This window comes from Limanda limanda, chromosome 11, assembly GCF_963576545.1.
Source record: "Limanda limanda chromosome 11, fLimLim1.1, whole genome shotgun sequence".
NCBI lineage: Eukaryota > Metazoa > Chordata > Actinopteri > Pleuronectiformes > Pleuronectidae > Limanda > Limanda limanda.
The window spans coordinates 8823994-8844209 of record NC_083646.1 but is presented as its reverse complement, the minus strand read 5'-3'; the positions used below and the strand labels follow the sequence as shown (position 1 = coordinate 8844209).

Below are 20216 nucleotides of genomic sequence, written 5' to 3'. Positions count from 1 at the left end.
CAGTTAGTATAAATTACCCACAACATTTCCAGTTTATGTTTCATGTTAATTCCTGTATATTCCCGTTAATTCCCGTTAATTCCCATGGAAAGTTTCCAACTTTGAATATTCCCGGAATTTTGCAACCCTAAACTCATATTCTGACTAGAATTCTGAGTATGACAACGTCAGGCTAAGAAGTTTGGAGAGTTGCACAAACAAAATTGGAGGAGTCTGTAAAATGCTCCACGAGGGACGGCTGCAGCCGAGGCGGCCCAAACAGAGGGGGGGGGGGGGGGCTTGAATAATCAGTTTAATAACATTATCCTGCCTGTGCTCCGTGGCGCATGCACCCGCTAATGGAGTGTCAGTGTTGAACTGCCACTTCGCCCGTTATTAACGACGGCCTACGGTCAACCACACACCGATAATAAAACCACATAAAACCCAACATAACTTCAGCAGACAAGCATAATGAAATCCTGGGCATTATGAGCACAGTTATGGTAATAAGTGACGGTGCTGTGGTGCTGGTCGTCGAGGGTTACAAGGCAACAGAGGAGAAAATTAAAAAAGATGAAGTTGTAAGCTATGACGACTTTTTTTCAGGGGGGGGGGGGGTCGGAACAGACTCAATCTAGTCCGGTAACAAAAGAGCTAGCGGGGGGGCTAACCATGTCCCGCAGTGAATGGACAAGGCTTCAAGGTTACCTGACTTTGCAATTATTCTCGTTTTGTGTAATCGTGTGAGACTTTTAGGTCATGTGCTTTTCTTTGTGCGCTGAACTGACTGAGAATGTGCTTATAGGCGGATGGGAGGTGGGTGGGGGGGGGGCACTGAGTTCAAGACATTGCTTTGGTGTGTGGTCCTACATACTGAAAGGGGGGGGGAAGGTTGGTAAACAAGCTGATGCAAGACGGAGATACACAGGAAGATGTGCGGCCAAGCGAGCAGGCAATGCGTGTCCGGCTCTCGCCACGTCGTCAATACACAGCAATCTCCTTTTTATCTCTAAAGTGGGAATAAAATCGATGGCACTCAGAGGAGGGTCGGTAAAAAAAAAAGCCATTTAATATAAGAAGAAATACAAAGTACAGTAAATTAAACGGTGAAGTGCAATGTGCTTGGGAGCTGCAAACGGCACAGAGATCATAAAGACATGTTCACAGATTCGTTGAGCTGGTTGAAAATACATTTTTTTTTTAAAGGGAATAAAAAATCAACAAAATAAAACCTTGCCCCGTCACCCGATTGGTTTATTGGTAATAGACAGCTCAGCAATTATGTTTGCAACAGAAAGGAGAAGATTGTACGTCGATCTATTCAGCTCATACAGTACACAAGAACCCCCCACCCCCCCCTTCCGCTGCCACCTTGGTATTTGTTAAGAACGTAGCTCACCATTTTCCACGCCGCGGAATAAGTGAAGAGAAAATTGCCCACCTTTGTGCTCCTGATGTATAACTGCATCCGCCCACAAGCAAAGCAGCTTCTCTAAAGCATCCATTTGCCCTTCAGGATTTGTTCACACCCAGCTTGTTGCTTATTTTTGATTTTCACCCTCCAGACTTCAAATCCTATACCATTTCCTCCTTCTTTCAATATACCTTCTATGCCATCCCTCATTCCCGGGCCACCCACTCCATCTTCCTTGCCTCTCGCTCTATCTTCCCCCCCCGATCTCCCCCCAGCCTGTGCAGTCACACCAGGGGCTGTTTGTCTCCGCAGGCGGAGGGCAGGGACTCCGAGCTGCCCCGGTAGATGGGCTTCTTCTGGGAGTGGTCGTCGCTGAGGAGAGGGGGAGAGAAGAAGGAAAGACAGAGGAGCATGATTACCAGTTTATCGACCTCCCAGTAGGGACTCGAAAAGCATAAGTGAGGAAATTATAGACTGTAAACTGAGCGAGGGAGCCACACCTGGCCGCTGATATGAAAGTCCATTTGTCTCTCTTTCACTCTCTGTCCATCTTTGGACCCACATGCTCATAAACTCATGGCGGCACATGCTCAGCCACGTTTGTGAGGATTAAACCTTTTTACTCGCTACGCAACCACAAAGACTCGGAAATCACAAATGAAGCATACGCTAATGTGGCACTTATGGAAATTCAGTCTTTTGAAAATGCTTTTTTCAGCCGCTGTGGAAAGAAGTTAATGAGCGAAGCTGCACAGGGTCAGGTGTATATTAACATGCCGTCAACATGCAGGTTTAATGGGACTTCCATTAATTTTCGTATCACTGCTGTGGTTCACAGAGGTAAAGCCGTGATATTAGCTCAGGCTTTTCATAAGCAGAGAAGTGTGTGGAAACACGCGGCAGAGGAGGGAGCGTGAGCGAGATCAAGGACTGGGTCAAGTAGGTCGGAGCTGCAGAGGCAAACTCACATATAGTGTGAATAACACAATTCTGAAATACATGAAAAGCACACATCAGGGACAAGTGTGCACATTTGCAGAGAGGTCCTTTCGGAGTAGCATTTTGGCAAAGCACATGCATAGAATTTGAATTTACCAAAGTACCACAGTATCTGAATTGGCCGTGGTTGTATCACAAGACAGGATGAAAAAATGCAGAATTATTATTAATATCTGTTATATAAATCTGACTTTAGCAGGAGGCACTGAGGCTGAGTTAGGGAAAATAGGAAGGTTCATAAAGCATTGTAAAGAAATCAAACAAACACACAAACACACACACACACACACACACATATATTTACTTGTGTTCAGAGGCACGTAATCCATCAGATTTTGAACATGATTTAAGACGAGCATCGCCAGCAAAGAGCAGAGGGATTGTTTATGATGACAGAGGAGCAGACACAAACACACAGACAGTCTTTGCTTACATCGGTCCCTTGCTGGTCTTGCCTTGCTTGGCCCTGCGGCACAGGAACACGCTCACAGAGAGGACGAACACCAGGAGAGCCACACCCGCCGCCGAGGTCATCAGAATGAGACGGCCATTACTGGACTCGTACCAAGGGGCATCCTCTGTGGGACGGATCAGTCGGACATGAAGGGAAACATGCATCACATGGAATATCAAATCAGCTAAACTATGATCTTCCTGCCTCCGGGCGAGGATCTAACAGTGTCTGCTGTTTGTTTGTTTGTGTGGGATGAGAGAGTGTTTGTCAGAAGTTCAGACTTTTATAGAGTTCTACCAGCAGCACTGATCCTCAAGAAGTCTACCTGTGATTCATATTTTTAAAAATACAGATTATGGTCATAACGTTTGATATGCACTTGAAACTTCAATGAAAAATAATGTTAAAAAAAAACAAAACAGTAGAGGAAACAAAAGGTAAATTAGTCTGTAGCTTCAAATTTTTTGATACTTTGACTGAGGAGGTGAAATTAATCGAGAGAGAAAAAACTGTTTATCATAAAATATTTTCTTTCAACTTTCAAATTAAAAAATAAATAAAAATTAAAATACAGATTATGTTATTTATGTGCATGAATTTCCACAATTACAAATATTTAAAAAAAAAGTAAATCTAAGGGACTTTATGTTCTGAAACTGTTGCTATGAACGCTGGAAAAAGTAAACATTGAAAATTTGAGGTTATGACATTCCGAAGCAGCAACACAATGCATTGTCTGTTCACGTGATCAGTAATTCCTTATGTGAAGAGGATTTCTTGGTAGCTGGAGTCCCACGCGGGTTAGCATCAGGAATCAGTGACGTGTGGCCTTCGCTCAACGTACTTCCGAGGTTGAGCAAACATTTCTTACAGCTTCGAGAAATTAAAACCTTTTTAATTAGTACATGTGCTTCAGGAGCGATGCTGGAGACGGCGAGGAGCACAGTGACCAATGAGTCGACTGCTGCAGTAATAAGATAACTGTAACATAATAAATAACGTGCATTGGCTTAATTGCATTTTTAGAGGTTGTGTAATTTCGGTGATTGGAATCACGAGGCCTATGAATCCTGCAGGGTGAGAGGAGGATGTTTTAAAAACTGCAGTGAATTAACACACAGCGCCGTCGTCTCGCAGGTCAGTGATAAAGATGATGAAGATAGATGATGTGCTGTAAATTGGATTAGTTACAATGTTGTAATGAAATTAGTCCTCCACTTGAACACAAAATTCATGTTTCAGGAGAAATGAGCGCGATGAGTCCGTCGAATCAGACAAAGACAAAGTGTCTCTCTGCAGATTATCCATCTTCAAACGCTGACAGACGAGCAGACTTCCAATCAACTGACTGTCCGTCGTCTGTCGACTATAATTATCATGTACTGCAAAGTACTGTACACGCTCTGACCATTTTATAAAGTCTCATGGTAAATGATAAATGGACTGTTTGTATATATCACTCACAGTGCTGTATAAATACATTAAAACTGCAAGTCACATTTACACATTCAAGCACATGCTTCTGTACACAGCGCTTTTTCTATCACACACTGTCATTAAGGGCAGTTTAGCTTCAGTTTCTTGCCCATGGACACCACCATGCAGAGTGGAGGAGCCGGGCATCAAACCACCGACCCATCTGTTAGTGGACAACCCCGTCTACCCCCTGAGCCTCTGTCAGCCGATGCCGTGTGGAACATCTGAATCATTTAAGAACAAATACGAAGAAATAAATGGGATAAGAGAAAGGAAAATTAATAAATAAAAGAATGAGTTGCCCACGAAATTCACTTTCTCTGTCTCTTGACTCTGTTCTATATGGTGCATTTCTGTCTGTTTGTAAGAAGAGAAGAACATAGCAAAGGTCAGGTAGAATATTGTTTTGTGTGGTTGCTTCATCCTCTCATCCTTTAAAGTTACTGCTGCTGTCCTTTGACATTTGAGAGGTAATTTCATTTGGGACTTTCCGTCACCTTTTCGGTATGAGGTGTTTTCTTAAATGTCGTCACCTCTCTTTGTCGGAGCACCGCGGCCCTCTTCCTACTTTTTCAGAAATTCTGTAGAAGATAAATTGAACCTCAACCCTGCACTACTTCCCCAAAAAGATTTTAGGCATTAAAGATAAATCACAAGATCCTGATGACGTGAGTGAACCCAAACACTTAACCACTCCGGTCACATTTGAGAAGTTGATTTAAGAGGAATTAGAACAAGTTTGTTTTGCCTCTTACAGATAAATTTCCCCACAGATACAAGGAAATGACCAACCTGTTTTTAGAACAGGGAAGTGAAGAAAAAAAGCTGTGTACAAAGAAAGTCCTTGTCCGGGTAGATGAAGTGTTTTCTTACCTGGGAGAACGGTGATTCTGACTGAGCGTTTCTTGCTGAGTGATTCCACGTCACGATTCTGAGCCATGCAGGTGTACTCTCCGTCATCCTCGGCGCTCACCTTCCTCAGTGTCAGAGTCGAGGACGGCAGGATCCAGTCGCTACCCTGAGATGAAAAGACATGGGAGCGTGTAAGAGGGTGAAAGGAACAAGAAAAATAATGAGGGCAGTGAGGAGAAGCAATATTTTGTTGGCGGGATTGTTTGCAGTCTGTTGAAAGAAAAACAGTAGAAAGAGAAAGAGAAAGCAGGGGGAATTGAGACTAAACAAAGCTTGTTGATCAAAGAGAAAGTGAATGTGTAAATGTGTGGAAAGAAAGACAAAGAAAGAAAGCAGAACAAGATATGGAGACATGGACTTCAGGAATGTCAATGGTCATGAGACGGAGTCCGAAGGGCAGAAACGACAGGCTGCAAAGTCCTGAGGGAAGTGTATTTACCTGGGCTGTAATCCCAATGAATCACACATCAACACAAGTCAATAACCCCGATAACACCTTCATCCGCAAAGAATGATGCCGCCACTACACACTGTTAACACAACACGTAATGAGATGGCGAGGGAGCGGGCGGAATTGTTGACACGAAAATAGCAGCACTATTATGAGGCAGAGCCCAACATAGGAGGAAACAAATAATAGGCCAAACACAAGGATTGGAAAACAAATGAACGTGGAGAGAGAGGGGGGTTGATAACATTTTTTTTTTAAAGACATTACACCATGCAAATGATTTGGCTCCTGAGAGCTGCAGCTCCTGCCAAGAAAGTCTATTTCAATTTGAATGGATCTGAATTAAGAGGATTTCCCATAAAGACCGGGTCTGGCCAAAGCAGCATTTTGTATGCAAATCCACTGGCTCCCAAAGCAGTGGCCTGTTTCTGCGTCTGTCCTGCTGTCATTACCAGGGGCCAATGTGTCCATGGCGACTGTCTGTCAAAGTGGGACATTCTGATGCCACTTCCTGCGACACATCCAGGCCTGTCAAACATACAGTGGGCGTACACACACACACACACACACACTTCCCATCAAACGTTCCATCTCATCTCATCATGTCCCTGAACCTGTCCTTCCTCTTTTCCAAAGGTCATGTGACTTATGTAAATAAAGCAGGAAAGCATCAACAGGTGGATCACGAGCGACGGTGCAGTAACTGATTCCAGGTGATGAAGCTGTCACTCACGCGTGTTATTCTTCATCGAAATGTCAGAGCTGTATATTTAACAAACGACAAAAACACAACAACACGTAATCGTGTGGAGGACAAACGGTACCGGCCGTATAAAATATCCACTGTCTTGGATTCGCATTTAAAACCAGTATTGGCTGTGACCATTTAACGAATATATTAACCCCAAACCCAAAATCAATCAAGAAGAGGAAACTGAATCATTATCTTCTCCCGTTCCCCAGATATCTCCTCACAGCTTCATTACACCTGTTACCTGCCAGTGGTGATGTGGATGACACCTTGAAAAGGGTAATACCCCGTTGTCATCACCAGGGCACGGCGCATCTCCCCACTCATCTCAACTTAGCTCTTGTTCTACATGCCTGTTGTCACAATAGCATTTTACACCGAGACGTCTTAATTTCCCCCGGGCGAGAGCTTTTCTCCGCTCGGCGTCGAGACCAGTTGAATAATTCAATGTCGGTAAACCAAACACTAAAAAAATCATTAGGAATCTCTCCACATAATTGTTTTCAGGTTGACTGGCTCTTGTCTAGACCTCATTAAACTATTAATCCTCTGTAAGTGGGCGAGCTGCAATCCCCCCGGCGAGAGGTAGGGCGCATAAGCCAACCGGTCACTTAACTACGGAGCACTTTGGATTGGGGATGGAGAGGCCGGGGCGAACGAGTGGCTTGTGTGTTTAGAGGAGGAGAGAGAGAGCCGAGAGGGACCTGGAGAGACTGGAGGAGGAAATAAAGAGGTCACATCGAAAAAGACGGGGGAGGGAGACAGAATGACATGTATCCAAAAGCATAATGAGGACACTGCCACTGTGCACATTCCTCACCTCCTTTTGCCAGAAGTAGCTTAGCTCCTCCGACGAGCTGGCAGAGCACTTGAGCACCACGTCCTCCTTGACTTGCACCTTCAGGTCCTTGGGGATACCCAGGTAGCGGGTGTAGCCTTCCCTGGTCACTGACAGACTCCCCATGTCTGAAATGAAGAGGAGGAGGAGGAGGAGGAGGAGGAGGAGGAGGAGGAGGAGGAGGAGGAGGAGGAGGAGGAGGAGGAGGAGGAGGAGGAGGAGGAGAAGGAGAAGGAGAAGCAAGAAAGTCAGATGAAGCTACGTATGTTTTCTGTGCTAGCAGCTGGTAAACACTTACATCCTTTAAGCATATTCTAGAAAATACCCCCAGTGGTGCAGAGTGTTCCAGGCGATCGATATTAACGATAATAGGCTTCATCTTATCGAAGTCTTTAGAGAGGCAGTGTTGTGAATAATAGCTCCTTTTCTCTTCCATCTCAATAAATGGCCCACGTCCATCCAGCTCCTGGCTCCTCTCCTCCACCGTCTCCTTCAGGCCTTTTGTCCGTTCTAATCTTTGCCTCTTATTGATCCCCCCCCCATGAATCCGAGGGAGCCTATCAAACAGCATTACGATTTGTCGATTTGATGACCACCGAGAAGATAGAGGACGCTGATAATATGACCAGCTATGGCACGGATGGTATTTCGTGCTATCGGGTATCCTGCCTGATCGGTGCATCTTTGCTTGTTTGGAGACGAGATATCATAACTAAGGCAGCGTTAGCATTGTACCTGCGCCGCTGTTTTGTTGTGCGGCTGCCTTGCATTGATATTTCTCATGTTAGTAATTATTAATGTGTTTTTCTGTCTCGCACTGTGAGGAAAGTTGTGTCCACGGTGTTTGAAAGATTGATCTTTACTTCCTGCTGGTTGGAAATAAGGATTCAGAGTTTCTCTCTGGGTTTACCGGTGTATCTTCAGGTCCCCTCTATGTCAGTATTCTCAGCTTTACCTTATCGGAAGGTGAAACAATATCTTATTTGCACTGCTACACACTGTATTTACGCAAGTTTTTATCATATTGCTGCAGAAATCTCTTCGACCTTTGCGGCACACGGACATGAAACAAAAACCAAGGTTTCTCAATTTGGCAACAGGGAAGTACAGAGTCACAGAGTCATTGTTTCACAGAGTTTCAGCTCCCACACACGGCTCCCACTCGTATCAACCCCGGCCCGAGGAACTCACAATGCACTTTGAAGGCCAGCGGCTCGGAGGAGTTGTCTGGCGCGGTCACATTTTCGGCCTCGGACACGCAGCGATAAGGCCCCTGGAAGTAACTCCCTGCGTGGGGGATAGTCAGGAGCAGGCTGTCAGCTGTCAGCTCGGTTTCCATCGAGTAGAAGCACCAAGAGCGCTCGTAGATCTGATGCCAGCTCTGCAAATACTGGTGGAGAGAAAGAAAGAGAACAAAGGGACAAAGAGAAAAGAGACACTTTCATTTATCTTGTCATATTGTGTTGGCTGTTCCAATGTGATTATAAGAAAGTGACGTATTTAAGGGAGTTAAGGTCAAAAACAACATTGATCATTGTTGTGGAAGATGCCTGCTGGTCTGTTTAACTGCATATTCTGAGATTCAGGTGTTATTCAAAAGTGACATAATCACGTCACATTATTGCAACAGAGTTTTTCACGGATTGCATTTCATCTATTACAGTTTTCATAAATTCCCGACTGTGCTAAACCCCACAGCAGACAGCTGCATGATGGGATATTTACATAAAGCAGCTTCCACATCCAGGAGCAGGCAATGCAAATGAGTTAAGGCTGTAAAAGCCGGGTAAAGTATCACACTGCATTTCAAAAACAGCATAATAAAATGATTAATCTATGCTCTTGCCTGATAATACCTCAAACAATAACAATAAAGTTGTCAGGCAGGAAATATGATAGCTTTTGCTTTTCTTTTAGGCAGACGACTTAAACTGCTTAAGTAGACGGATTTGTTTCCCCCCCAGTGTTTTGAATATGGATAAATGATGTTATACATCATTTGACATTGGAGGAAATCTGATACGCTACATGGGGGTGTGCTCAGAAACTCTTTGCGTCATGGCAACTTATGTAGGAAAAGTGAACAAGGTGGAGGGGGGGGATACATTGTCTTTGCTCACCTTGGAGAAGACCTCAAAGCGGACCTGGCTGATGTTGAGTTCAGAGTCTGAGTAGCGACACTCCAGCGTCACCCGGTCTCCCTCCAGAACCAGTTGGGATGGCCCTGTGATGAGCAGAGTGGCTGCGTGTGGACAGGAGATGACAAAAGTTATTGATTGCAACATGAATAGATTTGCGGGGAGGTGGCTCGGGCGTGTTGACCAGCGCTGGGGGATCTTACTGCTGCTCTGTGTAAAAACTTGGAGAAACAACCTCTCCCTTTTCCTGTCGTTTGTTTCAGGCTCCTGCTGGAAAACTGCCAAAGTACTCTCAATGTCACCAGGGTCACATGACCAGCAGCAGCAGGTTCTTCCACTTTGAGCAAACAAGTGACGACGGAGGCAATCTGCCTTTCACCTCACGGAGGATTTACGGCAGAATGAAAACACATCACACAATGTTTACAAATATGATAACTAAATATGGGGGTTGGACAATATATAAAAACATTTAATTGTTCTTCGTGGCAGTTTCAAGATAAGTCCACCACAATTTCCTGTTTTGGTCTGAGACTTGAAACCACCAGGGAGTTCCCGGCAGCGTTACAGAAGAATTTGTGTTCCTCTAGAGGACAAACAAGCTCAGACACGCACACACAAACACACACAAACACACAAACACACACAAACACACACATATATAAAGATATACACACAAACACACCAACACAAACACAAACACACACACATCAAAATAAAAACCATGAAATAGCAATTGTTTGAATATCATTTTGAAAAAAGAAGAATCATACTAGAAGACTAAACCAACAGCCCATTACAATACAACTCCTCTCTCAGATGAAACTGTTAAACGGCACGAGGTAATAAAAGCATATTTACCATAACTGCCGTGGATCAGGACGACCACTGCAGCAACAAGAAGTACGTTCATGGCTGTAGAAGAGCTTTCCAGTATCAGACAAACAGTGTGCAGTGCTACGCAGCGTCTAATCAGAAATGAAAGTTCGCTCTCTATTTATCTCTGAGTCAGTGGAGGAGTGGCTTTCATTTCTTTGTTTGGCAGGAAGTGGATTCAAGTTCTCAAAGCAAATGAAAAGAAAAAGGAAAAACAATCCATGCAAATCATCACACAGCCGAGAATAAAAGGCTCAATAAGCCGTGTTATATGTCTGTGGTCTTGACTTATATTTGCTGATGAGAATTCACACCTGATTATTATTTATCTGAACAGCAAATGGGGGAAGAAAACCTGCTCCAATAATCAAATCCACTCGCTGCACGTCACTTGTCTCTGAGGGGGGTGAGGTCTATCATGTTCTCAGGCTGAGCCTTTCTACCTACAGGCCGGCGTTCGTCTGAAGACCTTCACTGGAATTGGAAAGTAGTCTCGACATGTTGCCACAGAGCTTTGAAAATCCCTGGCGTGATATCTGATGCTGGACAAGCAAACATTTTACGCTTCATTTTCTTTGACCTTTGATTCATTAGCTGTTAACCAGAGCTGAGCAGGAGACAGAATCGAAAGATACTCGGTCTGTCAAGCTCTCACAGATACTTTGCTGTGGCCTACGCACACTCGCACTCGACATCTTTAGACTGAGTGACTCTGAAGTATTACATTTCCCCCTCGCAGTCAGATATTAAGCTTTTAGTCTTTCTGCATCTACTACAAACCTCTGTACTTAAAGCATATTACTGTTTAATATATATTAATATTTATATCTGCACCTGATTCATTGTGGTTATAGAGTCTAGTGTTCCATACAGGGTTACTTACTGTTTATTATCGGCCATACGGTTTTGATTATGGGTTTCTTGTTTTAATGGTAATCCACATGAATTATCCATTGGGATTTAGACTGTCTGGTTTAAGAGAGGGAGAGAGAGAGAGAGAGAGAGAGAGAGAGAGAGAGAGAGAGAGAGAGAGAGAGAGAGAGAGATTTTTAGATTTTTAAATACCTACTTTATTCAGTTTTTACAGAACAAAAGTAGGGCAATCAATTATTCTTTTCCATCAAAGACTCAGAGATTAAAAATGATAAACAAACAACATTAAAATCAATTATAAAATATGGCTAAAATGCAATTCATTTTCTTTTACAGTGCAGATCGCTTCTTTGACACACCATACATCCTTGAATGTTTCAAGATTTTGCATTAGCTCATAAAACCTGAAATCAACCACAACTCTGGCTTTTACCAGGGCAGGAAACAGAGCAATGACATTAGTCCCTGGTTGTTGCTCGACCTTATTTCTCCTAGTAATGTAAATAGCCATCTTTCAGCATGAGAGAGAGAGAGAGAGAGAGAGAGAGAGAGAGAGAGAGAGAGAGATACTGACTGAGAGAGAGAGAGAGATACTGACTGATTCCTGTGATCTATGACCACTGACACTGTCACTCCTTCCTTTGATGAAGACTTCAATTGGCTCCCACTCCAAAAGTTTTCCCGGTTTTTCGCAATTTACAAGCGAACCCTATATCCCTTTGGGGAAGGGATTTTTTTGTGTTCATCCAACTGCGAGAGGAATAGCGGGATAAAATTTGAGGAAGAAGAACGAAGAATATTGGCGATAATAAGAAGTATGGGGAATAATAATATTTGTGCATGCATTGCTCACAATAATAAAAAACACTAATTTGCTACTTTTAGTATTATTTTGGCATATTACTATTTATTTAATTGTTAAGATTAGAGCTTTATTGTGTAAATGTGTGAATGTGTATTACAATATTTTGTTTTTGTCATTCCTGAAGTGGACATTGTCTCATGCAGACTTATAATTTAACAGTATTGAGTTTCTTTGGTGTAAAACTGCTCTGAGATCAGGTGTTTATTTAAATAGGACTCTGGGTACGTGATCCGTCCCGGTATATTGATGTAGTTCTCCAGTATCACCAGCACGGGGCAGTGTAGAGGGGATCCGTTGCCACCGGAAACAGTTGTGAACAGGGCGGAAGTAGTGAAAATTATCCCCCCATCAGATCAGCTAGCTGTGCGGACGCGTCCAAGACGGATTTTCTGTGTCAAATCCTCATATTTCTGACCGAAGCGACGTGGACATGGACAGATAGTGTTTGTTTAACCGGGTGAGTTTGTCTTTTCACGTCTGAATCCAAGATGCGAGGAGCACAAAGCGGCGCCGTTGGGTTAGCTGCCAGATTAGCCTGTGAGGCTAACCCAACAGTTAGGTAGCGGCTATTGTTTTTAGCACAAAATGCAACGTTAGCTTCGGATTTTTACTCGTTTTCATCATTTGATTGAGACTCAAAACCACTGAACACTTAGATTTGTTGGGTCCGTTTTTAATAAACTTGGTGTTAGTTTGCTGAGACTTACTAGATGAGGTGAATACATCGATACCGTTGTTTGAGGCTAAACCGCTACATGAGTCTCGCAGCTAAACAGGAAGAATGTCTTTAGTGAAAGTTGTAAAGATTTTAAAAACACGCTCTGCAGAACCGAATGTATCCAGCACACAAAATAAGAAAGATTAAAACTTCAGTAATTAAATCGTGGTTTTACTTTTGTTTCCTGTCAATCAAGAAAAGGAAAATAATTAAATTAAATGACACAATCTACGAGATAGAAATCAGAAAAGCGAGTAGATCAAATATTAGAAGAAAAATAAAACTTGATGGATGTATCAGTAGATATTATATACTGTGGGGTTGAAGCTGTCACTTTAACCCTGTTACATAACTATACTATACTACATATGCTATTTCTGATTTCCCTTCAGGTTTACAGACGTGGTCCCTGTCCGAAGACGACACATCTTTCCGCTGCTGATCTTGGACTCTCACTCAGGACTCAGACACAGAGGAGACACAAGAACTTAACTTCCTGAGGATCTCCAGAGTCCCTCCACGCTTCCTGTAGCCACCAGCATGGCTAACAGCACCACAGCGGCTGTGAAGGTTTTGGGGACCCCTGGTCCTGCTGGCAGAACCAGTCCAGAGGGATCTCAGGTCAGTCCGCTGCTTACATTGCACACACACAAGGATCTATCATTTCTATTGCAAATAAGGGTTAAAAACTGTTTGTTAATACAGAAGATCTTATATCCTAGAAGAGATACTTTTATCTATTTTGAATTATGAAATGATTTTGACCAAAGCTCAAGTTTGTCAGCTCTCTACTAGACAGTCGACTGTCTCCACAGTGCGTTTGGCTTTAACTATTAATTCATTATCAAGAACTAATCCTCCTAGGATCAGAGTTGCCCAAAGAGGGGTCAGGCTCATGTTAAATGTATTTATTGTTATGCATATCTTGTTTCACCACCTCAAATGATCAGAGTGACAGATTATATGTATTCGGCTGGTTTGTATACAACTGTATTGTGTTTGGTACAAAGATTTTATTTCTACATGAATGAATATAAGATATATTTTAACCCCCCAAAAAAGGTCCATTGCCTTTAATTAAGAAAATTCAAATACATTTCAATTTCCAATTTAATTGGATAGTGTCAGATCATAATACACATTATCTCAAGGTACTTAACATAGAAGGTCAATACCGTAACAATTATGGAGACACCCAACAGCTCCACAGTGGATGATGATGATGATGATGATTGTTAACTTCAGAATTCAGGCCAACACTAGACTACTTTAGAGAGCACACGTCATACACACTCTGTAACTATCTAAGTTAGATGTATTTAACTGATGTACTCTTCTGCTTCCTGTTCAGGTTCTTAGTAAGAAGAAGCTCCAGGACCTGGTGCGAGAGATTGACCCAAATGAGCAGCTGGATGAAGATGTGGAGGAGGTCTGTCTGCGGTTCTAATTGCAGTTTGAAATGAACATTGTATTTAGATGTTTTCTTTATAAGCATCGAGTAACAAAATAAGCAGCAGCGCATTTTTCTCAGTGAAATGAAAACCACTTGCATGTTCTTGCCGCCCTAAAGCGTCCCCATTCCACTGCACATCCATCATTTTGAAACTTAATTCTGTTGAAAGCTTAGCTGCATGATAAATGGGGTGAGCAGCCGAAAAAACACAAGGGACTTTCCAGCTGTTGTGGAGAGTTGCTTTCCTTTGCTGACCATGATTGATGGATTTCAAACCGCCTGTCTTTCCTCAGATGCTGCTACAAATTGCAGACGACTTTATAGAGAGTGTAGTGACAGCAGCCTGTCAACTGGCTCGCCATCGCAAGTCCAACACCTTGGAGGTGAAGGATGTTCAGTTACATCTTGGTAAGTGGCTTTTTTTTTGCAAGATTCTTCCACTGAATATTTTCTTAAAGTTGGATTTAGTCTGTCTCTTTAGGTCACACAAATATATACCGTATGATTTCTTTCAAAGATGTTGTAGCAGGAATATTGTTTTCCCTGTTTCATTTCAGTTTTATGTGGAGATCATTGATTTTTAAATCTTTATCCTTTTAAAATGCAACAATTTCAAACAATTGTTGGAAATAAGATGGAAAGTAGATTGTGGCCGAGAGAAATTTCTCTGATAGACTGAGTTTAAACACAAGTATTTTGGTGTAAGGTCTGAGTCGTTTAGACAGCTCATGTCTTTTTGATGGTGTGCAATAATTTATTCATAATTTAATATCCCGCAGAACGCCAGTGGAACATGTGGATTCCTGGTTATGGCTCAGATGAAATCCGGCCGTTCAAGAAGGCCTGCACCACAGAGGCTCACAAACAGGTGAGTCCTAGAATGCTTTCTTTCTGTTAATGGTACATTTTAAGTTTGCATTGGTTGAGAAACGTTAACTGTTAATTTGCATTCTTGCATTTGTCTGTAATATCAACCTGTTTTGTATTGGAATGCACTTAAATTATTATTGACCTGACATTTTTCTCTTTTTCTTATTTCAGAGAATGGCGCTGATCCGTAAGACAACCAAAAAATAACAAGACTGTAAACTAAAATGTTGACCCTCTCTGTCTAATGTCTTTTCTTTTTGGATAGTTTTTATTTGATTATTTACCTTTTTAAAGTGGAATCTTTTGGACTAAGGGTAAGAAAAGGGGGGGTATATTTTTCTTTTGACATTCGTGAATCATTGCTATGTCTCTCTAACATTTGAGTGTTTTGTCAGGATCGTCACACAATTATGTAATTATTGTCTCCGATTATGTTTTGTTTCCATCGAGCTACGCCTGGCAGAACACTGTTCGTTGCATTTTTGTGAATAAACATTTACTGGAATAATCCTTTTATTGTGACCACTGCTGTATCCAGTGTGCCTTTTGATACTAGAGAGCATTTGGATGTGAATGTTACAGATTCTTCTGCCTCCTTAAACCGGTCTTTGGTGTTATCTCGACAATAATAGATCCTCGTAAAGTATGTAAAGTATCTGGGCATCCCTGTCCATCTAACCCTCTTTTCATGCTGTTGATGATAGTTTGTTTTAATACATAGAGGGTTTATGACAACAAGTTCCTGTCCTGCAAATAGTTGCTGCACAAACAGTAAATTCCTCTACTTTGTTGTTTACATGTATTTTTTGTATTGTTACTCAATGTTGTAGGTTTTATAACACTTAATTCAACCGTTGTTGTAAATTCTGTATTGAAGTTTGCCTCATTTACCTTATTGATTAGAAATAATGGTAAAGGAAACGATCCCCAGATATTGATTTTTCACAATGTCAGATAAAAAAAAAATTACAATCAATAAATTACTGATATTATAAAAAAAACACGTTTTGGAGTATGGCTTCTGTCGCCACACTGAAGTTAGCTAAGAGACCTACATATTTACAAAGGGTAACATTTAAGGTCATAACTAATGCAAGTCATTTGCTTTCCAATTAAATAAGATTCTTCATATTTGTGATTGAACATTTTTTTAAGTTCAAGAAATACATACATCACATTTGAAAGGGTCAAACGAAAGCAAAACATTCATTTTCTTATTTTAAAAAGTCATTTTACTTGCTATCTTGTATAATTGCTGTCAACCAAGGACACAGAGCAGTGGATCCGTGTGTCTTTAGCAAAATAAACCTGCAGAAACACAAGAGGTTGCTCATCAGCCAGAAGAACAGTAATTGCTATGGAAACCTTTCACAACATTTCAACAGAACAATATCCAAAGGCACCTCAGAGTTTGCTCTTATTTAATCTCAAAATAACGGCACCTAAAAACTATCAGTCACTCGCAGGATGCTGTTCAGTTAGAAGTGAAAACAAAAGGCTTTTTCTAAATAACAGCTCGGGCCCAGATGATTAGTTCACATAAGGGCCTGAGGTGATGTTTATAATCAACCAGGGGACCCAATAACTTAACTGCTGCCATTTATTGACAGAACAAACAATACAAGAATCACAGATTTATGTCTAGAAAATTAAGGTTGGAGGTAAAAGCAGAATTTTCTTGTGCAGCGGTTCCAAAACTTTTTGGGGTTGCAAGTCCTCAAATAAACCAGTGTTTACTTGCATTCCTTGTTATATTTTGAATCATTCGTCATTTTGGATTTGTAAAAGCGATGCGTAAAATGACTCCTCATATGTCCTAAGAACCCTCGGACAGCCCAGACCTAAGGTTGGAAAACATCTTTCCAATGCGCGGGTCTATAAAGCTCCCAGACTGAGTGGAAGGGAAGATGAACACAGAATGTGTTGGTAACAAACTCATATGAAAGATGAGGAAAAAAATCTCCAGCCTCAGGACCTCATCAAGTCTGTACGGTCTGATGACCTGTTGATCCGTGTTGGAGGCGTCTGATGACCTGTGGCCTGTGTAGCTCACATAAGAGAACACTAATCTTTCTGCTGACCTTCGCCAGGATTGGGCCAAATGCTGTTATCACACTTTGCTCACAATGCTAATGATATATTTCAGAGCATCATACTATAACTTGATATTAGGCTAACGTTGGCTAATAGTTCTAAAAAGTGCAAATGAGGGTACGGTTTATTTACTGTTTCTGGACCAATAAGTGTCTGTCACAAAGCCTTGCTCAACTAAAACAAAGAACCTTTGTTTTTAAAGTTAAATCTTCACCTATTTAGAAATACCAAAATGTAGGTCACACAAATCAGTCCCTTGCTTACAAGTATTGAAGCTTGTATCCTCACAACAAAAGGTGCTAATGCATTTCATATGGGTATGTTGGCTGCAGGTCACCACCATGTCAGAGTCAGTCCACCGTTCAACCACAGCACTTCTTGTTGCTGTTGGAGGTTTTGCTGACCGTAGCCTGACTGGCTCTCTGCAGCTGCAGCGCCTGGGGGGCGGCGCACTTGACTCCGTCCCATCCCTCCTGCAGCTCCACCTCCCCGCTCAACAGACCCTGGTAGACCCGACGAGCCAGGAGTTCGAAAGACTCCCTCACATTGTGGCCCGACTTGGCGGAGGCCTCTAGGTACGGCATCCCCAGCTGCCCGGCCAGTTTCTCAGCCTCTTCTCGACTCACCGCCCTCTCTCCTACTGCGTCGCGGTCGCTCTTTTGTCCAACCAGGACAAACAGAACCTTGTGCGGCTGCACTCGCTCGCACACCTCGGTATGCCAGTCCTTGATGCGGTCAAAGGAGGCGCGGTTGGTGATGTCGAACACCAGCAGGCCTCCGACTGAGTTGCGGTAGTAAGAACGGGTCACTGACCTGAGGAAAACACACATGGAAGAAAGTAAACGTCAGTGCTTTTCCAGTCTCATCGACCACTCTGTGCTTCAGAAGTCACATTCACCCATTTACACAGAGATTGAAAGAACACTTCTACATACAGTGCCTTTCTATCACACAGTCATCTAGAGCCTTTTCAGTATCTTGCGCAAGGACACTTTAGAATACTGACTGGATGTGCCAGGGATCAAACCACCGACCTTCTGGTTAGTGGACAAACCTTTCTACCTCCTGATCTACAGCCAGGAGGATATTTGAGAGAAACCCCAGACAAGGCAGTGCAGAGTTCAGCCTTTGGTACCAGCTCCTGTTCCAGTGAGCAAACACTCACCTAAATCTCCACATTGTTTGAGCCGAGATCTTTTTAGATAAGCACATTGACAAAGATTCCGCTTCTGTAAGAACTTGATAACCACTGACTTTTTCCTCCTAATCAACAATCTGGCATGTGGCATAGTTCCCCCATGAGTCACCGGGTGTTGAAACCAAAGGAAAGGCTTAGAACAGCATCCGCGCCGCTGGGTGAAAAACGACTTCTCCATTAGAATACTTTGATTTGCCAGAGCTTTTAGCTGACTCATGTGGGAGAAGCAGATACCAGGCAGAGAGGAGGTAAACACAAACAGGCACACGTTGCAATTTGCTACGGTTCATTCAACTGGAGAAGTGGAATAATGAATTTAGATACCGAGCGAAAACAAGGTACTCGTCTGCGTTTCATTAAATATGCTTGGCATGGAGAATAACGCCTTTTCAAGGATCTGCATTTTTTTCCCCATTCTAAGCTTTGCAATTGCTGCATGTGTGTAAACACTGCACACTGTTGTTGTTGTAAGAGTCCGGATACAGAACTGAAAGCAAACACTGATTAACAGGTTTGGTGAAACAAGGATAAGCACTGGTTGTTTATATGGGTAGTAGATTAAATTCTTTATTACCAGGCCTTGTGCTTAAAGAGGTCCTGTAAAGATCTAATATATTAAGACATCCATTCCTGGAAAGAATCCAAACATAGGCTATAACTACCACTAGTACAGAGGACAGACACTTTGTTTTGAGGTGAGTTTGTCCTCACCTGAACCTCTCCTGTCCTGCTGTGTCCCAGAACTGCAGCTTGACACGCACCCCCTGCTCCACCTCCAGGAAGTGAACATAGAAGTCCACACCCACCGTCTGGTTTATGGACTCCAGGAACAAGTTCTCGGTGTAGCGCTTCAACAGGGAGGACTTGCCCACCGTGGAGTCCCCCAGCATGATGATCCGGAACTGGTACTGCCACAGGGTGAGGTCCATTGCTGGTGGTGCTGGTGAAAGGGTAAAGACCAGAAGATAGGATCTAGCCTCACAACAAAGGATTGAGGAAGTTTTTCAAGTTTTGGGGAAACTTGAAACCTGCAAATGAGACTAGGAACCCACTCCTACAGTACAGAAGTTAAGTGAAAACCACAGCAGCCACTCCTTATTGAAATGTCCCAATCAGGACAGAAATCTGTGTCCACAGTCATCTCCTGCTCCTGGGCCCAGTACAGCTACACCTCAGCTCTGTCATTCCTTCAGTTGATCCTCAAATCCTGCTCATGAGTAGAAAGATCTGTCCTGGTGAGTCGAATCCCAGCAGATCTCATCCCAGCCGCTGATCTTGACTGTCACTGTGAGCATGCACATGAGTGTGTGCTGGGCAGGGGTGTGGACTACTAAAGGTTTGCCTGTTGATACTTGACAAAAGGAGGGGCGAGAGCACAGGGACGCAGGGAGGGCTGTTGTGAAAAGGGAGGGACAGACGCAGGAAAGAAACGGAGGGGGGCTGATGATGAAGTAGGGGTTGGACTTTAAGCCATGCACAAAAGTTTTGTCAGTCCTCCTATCACCAAATTATATTTACATGCCATTATTAATCATAAGACCTCACCACAGGGCAAAAACTGCCACCTGAAAAAGGAAGTCAGGAACAATGCAGTTTCACATCCCCTGGGATACGGAACACTTCTGATATACAATCCAGTTTCCTAAAATAGGTTTGCTCTATTTACCGTTAATATTTCAGTGATGACATCATGGCTATTATGTCGGCGATACATTATTGGAAGCACAATCTCTGGTTCACATGTACACGTGAAGGGAGTTTCAAAATCAATTAAACAATAGATAATTATGAATCTTTAAACTGCACATGACATGACGTACTTCCACATTGATTAACCTTTTAACTTAATGGCTT

General features: G+C 42.7%; 3 protein-coding genes across 3 annotated transcripts; 1 reads left to right on the top strand and 2 right to left on the bottom strand.

The window, feature by feature from the left end:
* Nucleotides 1-1028: 1028 nt before the first annotated feature.
* si:ch211-79k12.1 (uncharacterized protein LOC568891 homolog) lies at nt 1029-10512 on the bottom strand. The gene is made up of 7 exons (XM_061081399.1): nt 10277-10512; nt 9398-9519; nt 8469-8667; nt 7260-7405; nt 5199-5343; nt 2829-2973; nt 1029-1768 (listed from the first exon to the last, which is right to left on the bottom strand). The coding sequence occupies exons 1-7, from the start codon at nt 10326-10328 to the stop codon at nt 1681-1683; spliced, it is 897 nt and encodes a 298-aa protein (XP_060937382.1). The 5' UTR covers nt 10329-10512; the 3' UTR covers nt 1029-1680.
* A 1832-nt stretch (nt 10513-12344) lies between these two features.
* Nucleotides 12345-15580, top strand: taf12 (TAF12 RNA polymerase II, TATA box binding protein (TBP)-associated factor). Its single transcript, XM_061080436.1, has 6 exons — nt 12345-12486; nt 13140-13368; nt 14099-14176; nt 14494-14608; nt 14980-15068; nt 15242-15580. The coding sequence occupies exons 2-6, from the start codon at nt 13288-13290 to the stop codon at nt 15275-15277; spliced, it is 399 nt and encodes a 132-aa protein (XP_060936419.1). The 5' UTR covers nt 12345-12486; nt 13140-13287; the 3' UTR covers nt 15278-15580.
* A 667-nt stretch (nt 15581-16247) lies between these two features.
* Nucleotides 16248-19669, bottom strand: rab42b (RAB42, member RAS oncogene family). Its single transcript, XM_061080435.1, has 2 exons — nt 19074-19669; nt 16248-17977 (listed from the first exon to the last, which is right to left on the bottom strand). The coding sequence occupies exons 1-2, from the start codon at nt 19289-19291 to the stop codon at nt 17527-17529; spliced, it is 669 nt and encodes a 222-aa protein (XP_060936418.1). The 5' UTR covers nt 19292-19669; the 3' UTR covers nt 16248-17526.
* Nucleotides 19670-20216: the final 547 nt, after the last annotated feature.